Below are 14687 nucleotides of genomic sequence, written 5' to 3'. Positions count from 1 at the left end.
AGCATAAAGGTGGTCCAACAATGTGTATGTGTATAAAAGATGCTTCAGAAAAGGTTCTTCTTGTTACATGTGGACAGATCCTTGGATACTGAGATCCAGTAAGTACAAGGATTTTATTCTAATTTAGTCAGTGCAACAGCAGCAGCGGTTATAAAACCAACACTGGCAACATCTGTGATTCATGTTTAGGTTGTGAGAAGATGACGCTTTTGTCTTTTATTTCTCTGTGCCAAAGATCCTGAGCTGTGAGCTACTTGTTGTCAAATAAAAGAAACTGGGGTAGTTTTTGTTGTGAGAAGATCATTTATAGCAAGAAGACTCCAGTGGGTTCATTTCTGCATTCGTCACAAGCACCAGGCAGGTACTCCCTCTGCCTAACTGTAACACGGACATGTGAGAACAATGTTTTGAGGACTCCTCTGATTGGAAAGACAAAGTTAAGACAGTAACAACAACATAAGATGCCCTTAAGATGACAGTTTGGTCAGGTGAGGCTTCCCACCTTTTTTTTAATATTCCAAACAGGTTATTTTTTTCTTTAAAAAAAAAAAAAAAAAAAAAAAAAGGCCAAAAAATGTAAACATTGTTAAGAGAAACAACAAGAGAACAAAACAGCACCAGACACATACATATCAACAGAAGTAGAAAGGGGCTGAGTGAAGCAGCCGTCGAAGCCTTAGCACCAGTACTCATCCCTGCTGTCAGTCCAGCGGTGTGCAGATGAGAAGGCAATGTTGTACCAAAGTGAAGGCAGTGTTGCATTCAAGTAGGTACCAAAATATGAAACTCTTTCAGGCCTTTCAATGTCTACTGAGTTTTGCTGCTGAGATATAAGGAAGCACAGGATGAACAGTCACTTGTCATCATCCTCCACTCTCCCCCAGTCCTCCGAGTCCTCGCCCTCCACCTCTCCGTCGTCTTCCTCCACATAATCACCCCAAGTGTCATACTCGTCCCCGCCCTCGTCCTCCTCCTCCTCATCCTCTGGCAGATTTCCTCCATACAGTGGCTCATCCTCCTCGTCCTCTACTATCTCCATCTCCTCCATATCGTTCTCTTCCTCATCGCCCTCTTCTTCTTCTTCGTCTTCTTCATCGTCGTCTTCCACACCGTCCACGTCCAACCCGCACACCTCCCCATCCTCCACCTCCCCGTCCTCTCTCTCTGCCTCAGAGGAGGCAGGAGTGGGGAGAGCTTTCTCGTCAGTTCTGCCCATGAGGTAGGACCTGCCGGAGGGGACGAAGCTTGAGGTAGCAGTCTTGGTGTTGATGTAGAGACGAGGAGGAGGCGCTTGCCTCGATGAAGTCGCTTGGCTGGCCGGGGCAGAGACTGGAGCGGAAGGAGCCACTCGTCTGGTGACTGGGACGAAAGAAGGGGCGACGGGCGCATCAACAGCCCCGGGCCTCATGGAGGTCGTGTTGGGCATGTATTCGCGTATCTCCCCAGGCTCTAGCGGGTCGGGCCCACAGGGGTCGTGCTCGCTGCAGGACAACTTGCCGTCCAGCTTGGAGATGAAGAGCATGCCTTCTCTGTGCTCCTTACAGTACGAGTTGGGGCACATCTCGCAGAATGAAGCCGCTTCTTTGCCACATACGTCACACTGGTGCCATGGACACTCCCATCGGCCTGCAGGCAAATCAAATGTGGAATGAATACAATAAACATGCGCAAATAGTAAGATTTTTGACTCACAAATAGCTAACAAAAATATAATAATTAACATTTCTCTTCAAGTTCTCGTTCATCAAAACTACATTTTATTTTTGCCTTTTTTGGAGAACCTTCACCTCAGAAACCACCCAGTCACCTCTGTTTGCTCCATGCATGCTTGAGGATATTCAAACCCCCTGAGAGCTTGATGTAAAAAACAAATGGCTACACACGGCTATCATATTGTGCGCTCTCCTTAAAGTCTACTTGCCTGCAGGCCTCTTGGCCAGGTTGAGGCAGTCAGCATGATAGACCTTTGGGCAGCCCGGCTTCTTACAGGAAACTATCTGACCCCCATCACCACAGCTGAAGCACTCATCTTCCCTCTCCTTGGTCACCTCTTGTTTGGTCTTCTTCTTCATAGTGCCCTTCCGTTTTCCTTCCTTAGGTTTCATTTTCTCAGCTGCTGGCTGGTTCTATACGAGGACGAGGAACAGGAAGGTCACAAGGCAGCTCTTCTTGTAAGTGCGGTCAGAGGATCATTTAACTGAAGGTAAAGTTGTGAATAAATATAAAGTTTTACCTTTGGCCGGACACCCAGGAAACTGCTACAGTTGGGTGCTCCACATTTACAGGCGGTCTTCCCATTGCCACGACACTCCAGGTTGTAGTTGAAAGTCAGCTCCTCACCTGAAGTAGTTGTTGCATTAGATCGGATGTGTAATTAAAATAATCTGGATGATCTTGTTCAATACAACCCTCCCCCCCTAAAAAATAAAAAAATAAATAAATAACCCCAAAACAAACCAAAACAAAAAACAAACTATCAAACCTTTTGGGATGTCTTGTAAAGCAAACAGGCCCACTCTGGTGTCCCCATTCACAGTCCACTTCTGAGTCTCACAGTTTGGCTGGCAGCTGTGGTTCATGAAGCGAGCCTGGTTGCCTTTGGGCCCCGCGTCAATGATGCGATCCTGGAGTGAAAAAAAGCGCAAATCAGTGTGGACACGTCATCCGATCTGCACTGTTAATCAAGCGTGCCGCGTTCAGGCTGCATCTGTTGGTACTTGACTCAGATACTTACTTTGTCCAGTGTAAGCATGTAGAAGTTGCAGATGTCATTCTCCTGAGCGTGCCTAATCCTGGCGCGGCATTCTTCTTCATCTATCACCTCGCCCACGTATTCACTGATAAAAGCTCCCTGGGAGAGACAAAAAGAGACGGAGAAACCGAGGAATGAGAAAAATGTGGTTGTAACTAAAGCAATCAATGCTGGCTTGATTCACTTCCGACCCACCTTCCTGATGTCCGACAAGCCGCGCAAACCCCAGCCGCAGGACAGAGTCCTGAAAATCTCCACAGGTGTGTACTGGCGCTTTGTGAAAGATTGATTTTGGCATCGGTCCCCTGCCGCGCACACCTGAGGGTGACACTCGTACATCAGCATACGGTTAATGCACTCAGAGTCGATGCCGCACGGGTTCTCGTCAAGCGCCTTGCAGTTACATCGTGGAACCTCTGAGAGGTCAGCGGTGATAATCTGCACCTTCCCAATCGGCCGGTTTACCTAAGAAACAGAGACAGGGGTGAGATTTTAACAGCACGTCTCAGTTAACTGCTCTGCCATTGGCTAGATGAGCACAGATGTACACACGGTACCCTAATGTGTCTGTATGGAGGAGGCTTCTTGTCATTCTTTCTGTCCTCCTGAAGCTGCTTGAGCTCCTTTTCTGCCTGAAGCTCTTTGAACCGCTCGGCCGCTTCATTCAGTGCTACAAAGAGACACACGATCTTTACTATTAAACATGCACCTTACACCAAGAATCAAGATGCACTCAGCAACCATAAGCACGCACCCTTTTTGTACACTGCATCTGCACCCTTGCCCATTTTTTCTATATTGTGAGTATCGCCCTCCATGTAGGGAAACACTCTGGCCTGGTATGTCCACACGAAATCTTTGGAGCCAAAGAACTGCACCGGGAACTCTCCCACCTCATGTTTCATCCTTAAGATGTTATTTGGGACCTCTTTGGTCAGGCAGACTTCAGCAGGCCACCACCTGAAGAGACACAGCGGGTTTCAGAAATACAAATATGGCTCCAGTAGTTGTTAGCCAGAGCCTCTGTGTGATTGCCAGTGTTGTTAACCTACCTGTAACGCCCCCACTTGACCCACAGGATGTCCTTAATACGGGGCTTCTTTCCAGCTTTGCAGTCGTTGCAGAACCAGCTACCCTGTGGCATCTCCATATTCAAGCATTCCCGATGGAAAGCAGCAGGACAGGCTTCACAGCACAGCAGACTGCCCCCTAGAAACGCAACCCATGAGTGATTAGGGAGCTTTTTTATAACACGTCATAATATGGCCTGCAACAGTCCGTAGTTATGTTTTGAACAGTGATTACAAGGTCACACGGGCCTGCACATTTTCTTCTAAGTTGGTAAGGGAGAACAGTCCATATCACATGTAAGCATTTGTGAGGTAAAACAAGCAAATAAACACCAAGCTGAATATTTATCATCAGCCGTAAGCTAATTCAGTAACTGACTTATTATAGTGGCACTACAAGTGACACTAATCAGTACAAATGTAGATACTCAGGACTAAATGAGGTGAGTCGGTGTATTTAAATGAGATCAGTGGCACTAATTTAAATGAGTGTCAGAAATAAGAGCATTAAACATTAACATGTGACTTCAGCAGTCAAACTGTGTTTTTATAGCTGCTGGGTTTCAGAGGCAGATTTGTGAGTAGAGACAAGAAACAGAAATACATTTATAGATCCATTTGCCAAGTGGGAGCATTTAAGTGGAAAATGGGACAGAGCATAAAAATAATTTGGGGCGCATTATGTTGAATTGAATAATAAAGCCCGGCGCTGAACAGCTGCCTTTCTTTGTGTGTGTTTTTTGTTTAACATTTGAACAGTGGAGGTCTGTTAGAAGCTCATATTTTAATCCTGAACCCACTGTTACATATGCACACGCTACAAGACTGCGCTCACCTTCAGAGCAGACAAAGCACCAGCTAACGTTGATGTGCTCGTGGTTCTTGCAGCCTTTGCGAGGAGTGAAGTGGTTCGGACAGAGGAAACTGTTGTTCGCCAGCACCAAGCTGCCCGCTGCCATGCAGTTGTCGTTGCCGTGATAGGCGACGGGACAGCGAACGCATCGAGCCAACCGACCTGAGAGGAAGTGAGAGGAAGCACGGCTTAATTCAGGCAAACAAAACAAAACAACACATACTATTTATGGAGCAATTTTAAAACACTTTCACTCCAAATGTTGTCCCTGGATTTGGAACATAAGACTCAGTCTTACAGGATTATTAAGAGAGATCGTAGTACAAAGCACATGGAAGGAGTCACGTCAGTCCACTGAATTAAAACTCTGCATTACATGCCAAAATCCTGCACAGTCAGTATTTTATGAAGCCACTTTAAACTGCTAAAAATCAAGGATTATGATGTACACTTACTACTGTAGGTGAGGCTGTAAGTGTCAAAAATCTCAGGCTAAATGCCTAATTTCACATGACACGAGCAATGAATCACATACTCGAGTGTCAGCCTGTGCTTATGCAAAGACATTCATAAGAAAAAGCTTAATCACAGAAACAAATCCTGATATCTCCAGGCATGAAATGCAAAGCCCTTAAATAATCCAGAGTTCAAAAGAGGCCATCAATATTCAAACTAACAAGTGACATGCAAACAAAAACTGTGTCCAGAATCACGTAACCTGTTGCTCTTATTTAAGAAACAAGAATCCTTCCTGTGGTTGGCGAGCCTCAAGATTAGAGCAGCAAGGTGAAACTGTAGGGCCTCTAAAACCCTGCAGTCACAGCAGGGTTTGAGTTTGGAAAGGATTCAGTTTGTAAGAGATTTAACACCACGTGCTTAGATCATGTTTAAAAGGGCAGAATCTTTATTTATTTTTTTTTTTTTAGATGTTTTCTAGTCTAATCTGCCCTTTCTTTGTTTGAGTGTATCACGTGGTTTGTATGCTGAGACAAACCCTCTGCATTTCCATTCATGCAGCCACCTTTTTATAGACGTTTACAATGATGCGCCTGCCTCGTCGAGTGTGCTCTCGACTCGGCCAGATGTTCTGAAAAGACGGTTTTTAACCAAGGAAAGAATTCTGCAATCATCCACTTCAGTCGTTCTCTTTAGTCCTCGTGGTCCTTTTTTCTTGGTTGGGCAGTGCTCATAAGTGCATTCCTTCTTTTTAAGAATAAACCAAGGTGTTGTTGATGTGCTCACTGCTAAAGTTTCTGCTATTTCTGCTATGAATCGAAGACTTCCTTTACTTGCATCAACACCTCTTTGGACTGGATGCAAATTTTTAATAATAAATCACGGTGAAAATGAAGAAATAACTATCAGCCAGCTGGAGATCTACTTTTAAGCACATTTTCGTTGGCTGTTTAAAAGCCACTTTAAGCTGCTCCCCTATTCACAAGGGGCTGGCCACAGCGGGTAGCTCCATGTTTGATTTGGCAAATTTGAACATTTGATGCTCTTCCTGACGCAACCACAAAATTGATTTTTGTCTCCTCCCGGGAAAGAAATGACTGCAGTTACTAACCAGACTGATTCTAGTTGTTAAACCTTCCTAATTAAAGGTAAAACACTACACTTTAAATAAATCTTTACTGCTCTATTTTTAATTCACTGTCCTGTTAAAAAACCTCACGTCACCTAGTTGAAGTCTTGCAAAAATGACCCTGGTTTCAGCAAAATCTTAAAACGTACTAACATAGAAGCATCTTGTGGCCTAACTTGGATGAGGAGAAAGTAGATGGCTGGTTGGATCAAAGCCAGCAGTGGCGCTCACCTTTAGAGCTGCAGATGTTGAGGGGATTGGTAATGTGGCAGGACAGGCACACATGCAGGGGGCAGCGGAAGCCTTTGTTGTGAGGCTGGGTGGCCGAGTAGGCCATTATACAGTCCGTGTGGTAGAATTTCCCACACAGCGGGATTATGCAGCGCTTCACCCCATCTCCGGACTTCTTACACACGAAGCACGCGTGAACGCCTGAGAGGATCATTAACAACCAGAAGAATTAAACTCAGGTATGCCGCAGCGTGCATTTTTTGTGCTTTCAGGCGTACCCACCAGCGTTGCATTCGCGACAGAGGAATTTTCCCTTCGGAGGCGCCGACAGGCCAATGCACTGTAGGTGAAAAGCTCCGTAACAGTGGCCTTCACACACCAGCAGGTCTCCCGTCCTCTCACACACCTGCTCAAACACACGGAGGAAGAGACCCGACTAATGATTTACTGCTCCCAAAAACAGGGAACGCGCCACAAACCAAGCAGAAAATCTAGACATTCTGATAGACTCCCTCTCACCTGACAGACACTCTCCTTCAAGGATGCAGCTCCTATTTTGCCTTTTACATCCACCTGTGAGGACAGACTGTCATTCCAGCCGGCCGGCAGCACCTATGGAGGTAGTTGTTGGTCAAGTGCTGCTCGTAAATGAAATACCACAGGTGGACGACCAATAACTCAGCAGCTTATCAGCACGACATACACACCTCGGCCTTGGGAATTAGTGTTCCAGTGTTTTGTTTCTCCTCGGTGCTGCAGGCCTCCACCTCAGCCTCCTGCTTAGGGGTCTTGGATCCTTCTGGGCTTGGAGATCTGCTCTCTGGAGGCTTGGAGGCAGCAGAAGCAGCAGCAGGAGAAGAGGATGTGCTGAACGTGGGCTTGTCGTTCTTCACAAATCCCAACTATCCAATATGATGAGATTTTTTTTATGATTAATTCTAGTATAATATTGTTTGGTGTTATACGAGAATCAGAGAAACCACATCACGAGGTTTTAGTACCTGTCTTTTCTTCACCAACACCTTCACCTCTGACGTAATTGCACTGTGACGTTTTTGCTCCTGTAGAACAAAAAAATACTTTCAGTGCTACTACAGAGCGCTCACAGAAAAAGCTTTTGTCCCTATCACAAACGCTCCTAGCTACCTAATGTCATCTCAGTTACCTTCTTCTTTGCAGGAGCAGCAGGCACCTCTTCTATGTTACAGTCCAGCACCTTGTGCGACAGCTTTCTCGGCCTCTTTCTTTCTTGGATTAATAATTCCGTCTCTGGAGTAAAACGATTCAGTATTGCATATTTTAAAATAGCGTCTAAGAGACAGGAAAAATAGTTGATGTTGTAAATACACCGGTTACGCTGTTAGCTTATTTACCTGGTTCAGGAGGTAGATCAGTTTCCTCTGGGGTGTCTGGGTCAAAGGGGGGCTGTGTCGTGACTGAAGCTACCGAAGGTGCTGCAGGAGAAAGCTCGTCCTGAGACGGACTCTTTTCCAACTCTGCCGGAGCCTCGGCGGGCTCGTCTGATGGAGAGGCTGGGGTAACGGTCTCTGACGTGATGCTGAGGTCGTGGAGTGCTGCAATCCCTGAAGTCTGCTGAATGTACACATTGACAACAAAGCACTGCTGAAATCCATCATATAAGAGGTTTTAAACTAAACACGGGGCAATCGTTTCCATGCACTGTGGCGGCAACATGTTCCAACAACATGTAGCAGCCATAGCTGTTGTTTATCAAATTTGTATCTACAATTATATCTTATTATCACTCAACCCAAAAAACCTTAAATGTCAAAACAATAGGCCGATGTATCAAGGCATAATCAGAATGATGTTATTGCCTAATTTGAAAGCAATTCACTTTATTTACTTTATTTAATTCTGGCAAAGTACAAAGAGATATGCTTTATGTCTACTGAGTGGGTAATTCTAGATGGGTCGACCGCATAAACAGAAACATCTGTCTTTTTGAAATGGGTGTGAATATACAGAAAAGCAAAAAGGCTACAGCCATAGCTCATATTGTATTGTATGTGCACAATATATACAGGATGCACATTTCTTAAACATGCCTTTAAGGACAATATATGCTGTAAGCTAGAGGTTCTAAAACTTTCAAAACTTAGGGACCCCTTCCAGGGAACAAAACTTTCCAAGGACCTCATAATCCTCACACCAATCCAGCTGGTTGGAGCTTAGCGTCAGATGAGTATGTGAACGGGCTTAAATATTAACAGCTGGGAGTGATTTCATGACAGATTGTTTTCTATTGTCCCAGTGATAACGCGGGAGGGAGTTATGGACACAATCTGCTTGTTTTATTGGTGTAAATTGTTCCCATCTCTAAAGATTCACTTTTAAATGATACAGCACAAAATTCATGCTTTAAAGCAAAGCATGTTGCAGGCCCCTGTGGATATACTGCGTGGAGCCTTAGGGTGTCAACAAACTCGACACTAAAGACTGTACAGTTAGCGTTGTATTTGTAGATTGAAAGAGGCTGCTTACTTCCATTTTTATTAAAAGGAAAATGAATCATACATTTCTTACCATTTGGGAAGATTCTGACAAGTGCTTCTTTGATCTCTTTTTTGGGGCAAATATTTGTTCGTACTCCTCGGTCGACTCCAACAGACGTTTGGTGGGTTTCCGGAGGCGTTTGTTCTCTAAATAAAAATAGGAGAATAATAAATTATGTATCATTTACTTACTGATTTTACCAGCTCTGGAGATGAAGCTCAAAAGGAGCGCTTTGTCTTACCAGCTGAGCTGCTTCCGTCGGACAAATGCGAGTCGCTCTCCGTGCACTTCTCAGCCCCTGGTTCAAGATCCGGTGATGCCATCATGTCATCAGACGCCTCACTCAGGAGTTCACCCTTCCTCTCGGCAGCCTCCTCAACCACCTGCCAGCGCTTCTTTGGAGCCAACATGGCTTCTGAGTTGCTATCGAGGTAGCTGGTGGAAGGATCGGCAGCGACAACAGGAACCGATCCAGAATCGGCCAAATCGGCATGGCCGCTAACAAACTCCCTGCCGTAAGCCATGTCGGCCAGGTCGGAGGAAAGGCCAGATATGCTAAGTTTAAGTTTGGCGGGTAATCTTTGTTTCCTACGTTGCTTTTCTGAGCTTCCAGGCAGAGTACAAACAGGAGAGTCTTCACAGTGGTTGGTGTCAGTTCCAGTGATGCCTTTAGTCCTAATCTTTGTCCTTTCCTCTGTCCTGTGGGGTATTGTGGATTTGCGTGACTGGCCATTTTCAAGTTTGACCCCATGAGTTAATCCCTCACAAGAACCATTGGGAGTGTCAACATCTGTGGAAGCAGGGATCACTAGGGGTTCCTCTTTGATTAGGGCAGGTGATGGAGGGATTGTCAGCGGGTTGCCTTCTTTTTCCCTGGTATCATGCAGGTCTTTCAGAAGCATCAGAAAAGTACTGAATTTATAATTGGAATCAGTATGAAATGCAGCAGTTTCAGAGTCACTGCTGTCCTCCTTTGCAAGAGATTTAAACTTTATTTCCTGGATATCTGGAAAGGAATCCATTGGTGACAGGGACAAGGACTGAGAAGTGGTTGTGATATCCCTGACAGTGCTTTCTGTCTTGATCTTAACAGGTTGCAAAGTGGACTCAGTCGTGGCCACACACTTGGACTTAATCCATGAGCCATTACGAATTAGCTTCTTATCAAGCTTCCTTGCACGCCTTTTTGGAGAGCTGTGGTTTACAGACAGTGATACACTGCAGGAGGATTCCCGAGTAGGAGACATTTCAGTGTTGATGGAAGCATTAGTAGGTGTATTAGCAGGAGACTCATCAGCAGAGGCTTCTGCTGAGAAGTGGCTTGTGGCCACTGCATCTTTGAAATCGGTCTCTTCCTCCGCCTGCAGAGCCCTCGTCATTAGGCCACTGCTGGCAGGAAGCTCCACCGAGGTCTTTTCACTTTCAACACAGCTGTCCAACCTCTGGCCAGAATTTGTGTTTTTTGATGTCCTTTTGTTTTTTAAGCTGCTAAATGAGTCTGCACCCCGGCTCACTTTTTCTGTACTCTTTTTAGCCTTTGTTGAACTTTTTTCTCTTTGGACCTCTATACTGTGTACTGGAGACAGCGCTGTGCGTTTCGGTCGATGCAGCATCGGAACTGAATCCAGGTCAGCATAAGGTGAGTCCTTCGGCTCTTCTTTCAGTGCACGCGGTGCTGTGTGAAGCTGGCCTGTGGAGGATTCCTTTGATCCACTAACTATATGACCAAATATGTCTGACAGACACTTCTTTTTCTTCTTCTGAGCTTTATTGTTATTGCCTTGATTTGTAGAGTTTTTGATGAGATGGTTCTCATTTCCATTGGAGGCTGTAGAAGATGCTGGAGGTTCACTGGAGTCCACAGAGACAGACGGGCTCTTGTGTGCCTTCTCATTAGGGAGCGGGCTGGGTATACGTTCATCTCCTTTGACCGACACTGAAAGCACAGTTTCACTTTTCCTTTGCCGACCCGGGAGCAGATACTCAGCTTCTGCTACACTGACTTTCCACGCAGTCAGCAAACTTTTGGGTATCTGCAGAGAAGTAATATAGTTATTGAAATATTGTTCACAGTGAGCAAACAAAAGATTTTCAAAGATTCACTTCACAAATTATACCGTATACTTGTAGTCTTTCTCCTTCTGCTTCCCTCGCCGCCTGAGAACAGGAAGGTCTTCAAACTGATGGCCTCCTTCAAAAGGTAGAATAACGTTCCCTGGGACCCAGGAAGACTCTACAATCTCGCCAATAGTCTCCAAGAAATACATCCGGCAAGGACGAGGACTGGGAACTGGATCAAAATGTTTTTTAAATAAGAAGAAAGAGCAGTGTGAACTTTGACACACACTACAATGCCGTCAACAAACTATCAACAAAACAGTCAAGTTGTGTGAAACGGATTTGTGTAAAATAATCAGTATTCACATCAAATCTCACCTTTCATCTTAGTGTGAATCCCCTGATCCAGGTCGCTTGTGACCTGACAGGGCCACCAGGGCCGTCTGTTGAATTTTGCCCACACCAAATCCCCTTCCAAGTATTTCACTGCAGGAAGAGGCCTTTTCTTTGGGCTGTTGGACTAATCATTACAAGAAAAACACAATAATAAGTGATACAGAAAAAAAATAATGCTGCATGTATCAAATCAAAATTCTTGTCATGTATAATGACAAGAATAGATGATATCCGCTTTTGAATTCTAATGGTGATGACAAAACATCACACTGATTGCTTTGCTGGCCTCAGATTTGAACTGTTTTCTACTCTTTTGGGTCAAATTTTAAAGCTTGGAAGATGGCGTACGTGCATATTGGTGGCTCAGGGTAGTTAAGCTATGCTTGATTATAACATAGCCACATAAACTTGTGTGGATTTGGTTGTACAGAAGTTGCAAAGTTTGTATCTCAAGAGTTTTATACTCACATTAGAGTTGGTGTCACCTGGTGAGATAAGTCCTGGGTCAACAGGGGAGAGAAGTTCACCATCACTGTCAGATTCCTCACCCAAACTCCACCCATCTCTCATGGAGATGTCTGGCAGCGCGCTGGGGCTTAGTGTAGGGTTGAGCTCAGATATAGTTTTGGACATTAGATTAAAGACTGTAGGTTTGTATGTTCTTTTATCCACCCCTGAGTCGCATGTGGTCTTACACTCTGTAACAGTTCGATCCTGACTCGGCTGTGGGGAGTGGCCAAAAGGTGCGAGTTCCTCGCCGCTGTCCCCCTCCTCATCGCCCCCCTTTACATCGCTGCTGTCGAATAGTGTGGACTCAAAATGCAGGCATCCGTTTGGAATGGGGGAACAGCGCTCGAAGCTGTCAGGACTGTGTAGGAAGAAACCATTTCTGCTCATGTCCGGCAGAGTCCCAACAGGCTCCATGTCATTGTTGCCTGGAGAAGGAGGCAACTGGACAGTTGGCGCCTCAAACTCATCATCATCATCGTCGCTAATTGGGCTTGCACAGAGCAAGTTGTTCCGAGGATGAAGGTCCCTTTCTGGGTCAGGTTTGTTGATCGCAGTGTTCAGGTCGTAGGGTCTCCTCAAAGAACTGTAGCTTTTAGATCTGTTAGTCTGATTGTACCCTAGTAAAGCGGGTTGTTTGAGGCTGGAGGATGGCAGCTGCACAGTTGATGACTGGTCTGATCCTCGCTTCACAATGCCACATTGGTTTCCATAGGAAGTGCTCACAGGGCCATTGTGGGGCCTCCGCTCTGGCGGGCCTGAGCCAAACACTGAGCCTACCCTAAGACCCGGTCTGTATGACTGCTTCATGTTGTCATACCTACATCCTGTCAAATGAAACACAGGCAGGGTTAGACAAGGTAAACGTGCCATAGAAGTTTCTCTCTAAATACACTCCTGTGTGCTTATAGAGATGTGTAAACAAAGTGACTTGTACAGTGATAAATATCAGAAGCATATCCATGAAGGTCCAGCCATGGCCAGTGCGCGCGTACACACACATACACAGGCACCCACACACACACGCCGATAAGCCGACATTGCATGGCCTCCATTCTAGAGGCCAGTCGTACGGCACAAGACAAAACACAGAAAACAACCGTGCTCACACACTTCATTCACAAACTATTAGAAAATAACAGCGCTTTGTCTGCTAAATGTGGGTCACCCCGGCGATCGCTGACTTGTACAGTCAATGGAGGAGCGCTGAAGCTGTAGTAGAGGAGGTGACACTGAGCCATCACAGAAACAGTCAGTGGCTCACACAAACAAGCTACAGCCGCACACCGACATAGGAAGCTACTATTAACTCACGAAAAAAAGGTCTGATCGGCACTACAAGTTCACCGCACTATCAACACGTGGAAAAAAAGGCGAAAAACTCACCGTTTGGAGGTCGGTCATCGCGAAGCCAGCAGCTGCTCTTTGATAATGTGGCACCAGGCGAGTGTTTCTCTCGGTTTGTGAAAGCAGATCTCCACAATCCCAGCTGCAGCAGCACTAGTAGTAGGCCAAGGCACGGCTCTCATTCTCGCTTCATCAGCGTCGGCCCTCTTAAAAAAATGTCACCTTAAATAAAAAATAACAGCCGACTGCTCCATTACGCCGCAACGTCTTCAGTGAGCCACAACCGGTCCTGTAACAGCCACAGCAGTTTATTTACTACATGGTTATTATTATTATTTTTTGCCTGCTTGTCGATGTGCCCCTGGTTATGTTAAAACAAGCCCAGGCTGTGTGTTGGTGAGCAGTAACCAATCCGCAATGCTACCCAACCCCCCGTCTGTAGAGGGCCGTGACACTCACCCTCCGCGTGCACGCGTGCACACACTGGCGAGCACGGACGCACGACAAACACGCACGCTCACACGCGTGCACACCCAGGTGAAGTTTGCAGTAGTTATTGGTATGTAGTAATCGTAAATGAAGACAACGGATTTCTAAGTAGTTTGTCCCGTTTCTGCTGTAACCCCCCTCCACCTTCAGTCCTATTGTTTAACTTTCCTAGTTGATGCAGGCCTGTGTGCGGGTGTGTGTGCCTGTGTGTGTGTAGGAGGAGAAAGATCGACCATATAGGAAAGAAGAAAAAAAGGACTGCACACCGATAATAACCACACGGCCTTTCCGGTCAAATCACACTCTCCGCGCGCCATGTTGGCTCTCCACGGAGCGCTCTGACATGAGGAAACAGGCCGCCAGGCGCTCAGGAAAGCACGATCGAGAGTTGAGGCATTGAGCATATGAACGGGTTTCTTTCTTTCTTTCTTTCTTTTGGTTTCCTGTGATTAAAAAAATCTGTCGGCGTCCGTTTTCAGCCCGCCGGCACGTAACTTTGATGGTTTGTTGCGTGTCTTGTTGCTCTAACTGAAGCAGATCCACAAACGCGCAAACTCAAACAGAGAAGCACAAAAGGCTCGCTGCAGTGGGCCAGTCCTCAGATCAAAGAGCGTGCAGTTACATGCCGACTTGTCAGCAGAGCAGCTACCCTCTGCCGGCTTTTAAAATGTTTAATATCATACACTGTGGTATGTTTATGTCTCCAAAGGCGGTGCACTTCTATATTTTGGTGAATTATCATATATAGAACACAAAGATTGAAGACGCAGCTCACATCATGGCGGCTTCACCCAAAAAAACATGACCTATAGTTTTTTTAACCTCTTCTTCTGTCACGTACCTGGTAAGAACACGCCCAAAAAGTAAGATCATAAACGTCGG

The 14687-nt window shown here is 45.7% G+C and overlaps 1 protein-coding gene across 2 annotated transcripts; it reads right to left on the bottom strand.

The window, feature by feature from the left end:
- Window positions 1-543: 543 nt before the first annotated feature.
- On the bottom strand, window positions 544-14443 carry nsd1a (nuclear receptor binding SET domain protein 1a). Of its 2 annotated transcripts, none has more exons than XM_084944228.1 (23): window positions 13356-14443; window positions 11931-12796; window positions 11445-11586; window positions 11126-11298; window positions 9250-11041; window positions 9039-9154; window positions 7865-8081; window positions 7657-7760; window positions 7493-7552; window positions 7199-7393; window positions 7011-7103; window positions 6774-6897; window positions 6492-6692; window positions 4658-4837; window positions 3805-3961; window positions 3507-3712; window positions 3310-3422; window positions 2948-3217; window positions 2735-2851; window positions 2483-2624; window positions 2234-2340; window positions 1928-2126; window positions 544-1632 (listed from the first exon to the last, which is right to left on the bottom strand). In XM_084944228.1, exons 2-23 carry the CDS (start codon window positions 12777-12779, stop codon window positions 854-856), a joined length of 6336 nt encoding a protein of 2111 aa, XP_084800354.1. In that variant the 5' UTR covers window positions 12780-12796; window positions 13356-14443; the 3' UTR covers window positions 544-853. The 2 variants fall into 2 exon arrangements, with proteins under 2 accessions (XP_084800354.1, XP_084800345.1); XM_084944219.1 differs by having other exon boundaries at window positions 7865-8084; window positions 13356-14441.
- Between the last annotated feature and the right edge of the window lie 244 nt (window positions 14444-14687).

Source organism: Perissodus microlepis, chromosome 2 (genome assembly GCF_051167445.1).
Source record: "Perissodus microlepis isolate ML-2025 ecotype Zambia chromosome 2, ASM5116744v1, whole genome shotgun sequence".
NCBI classification, from domain to species: Eukaryota; Metazoa; Chordata; class Actinopteri; order Cichliformes; family Cichlidae; genus Perissodus; species Perissodus microlepis.
The sequence above is the reverse complement of the archived record's forward strand: the minus strand, read 5'-3'. Positions and strand labels throughout refer to the sequence as shown.

Excerpts from the sequence above, each read along its gene's own strand:
- nsd1a (XM_084944219.1), bottom strand. The coding sequence starts at position 12,779 with ATGAAGCAGTCATACAGACCGGGTCTTAGGGTAGGCTCAGTGTTTGGC. Across the intron at positions 11,587-11,930 it reads CAGGTGACACCAACTCTAAT|TCCAACAGCCCAAAGAAAAG; the intron begins GTGAGTATAAAA and ends TGTAATGATTAG. Across the intron at positions 3,713-3,804 it reads GTCAAGTGGGGGCGTTACAG|GTGGTGGCCTGCTGAAGTCT; the intron begins GTAGGTTAACAA and ends GTGTCTCTTCAG.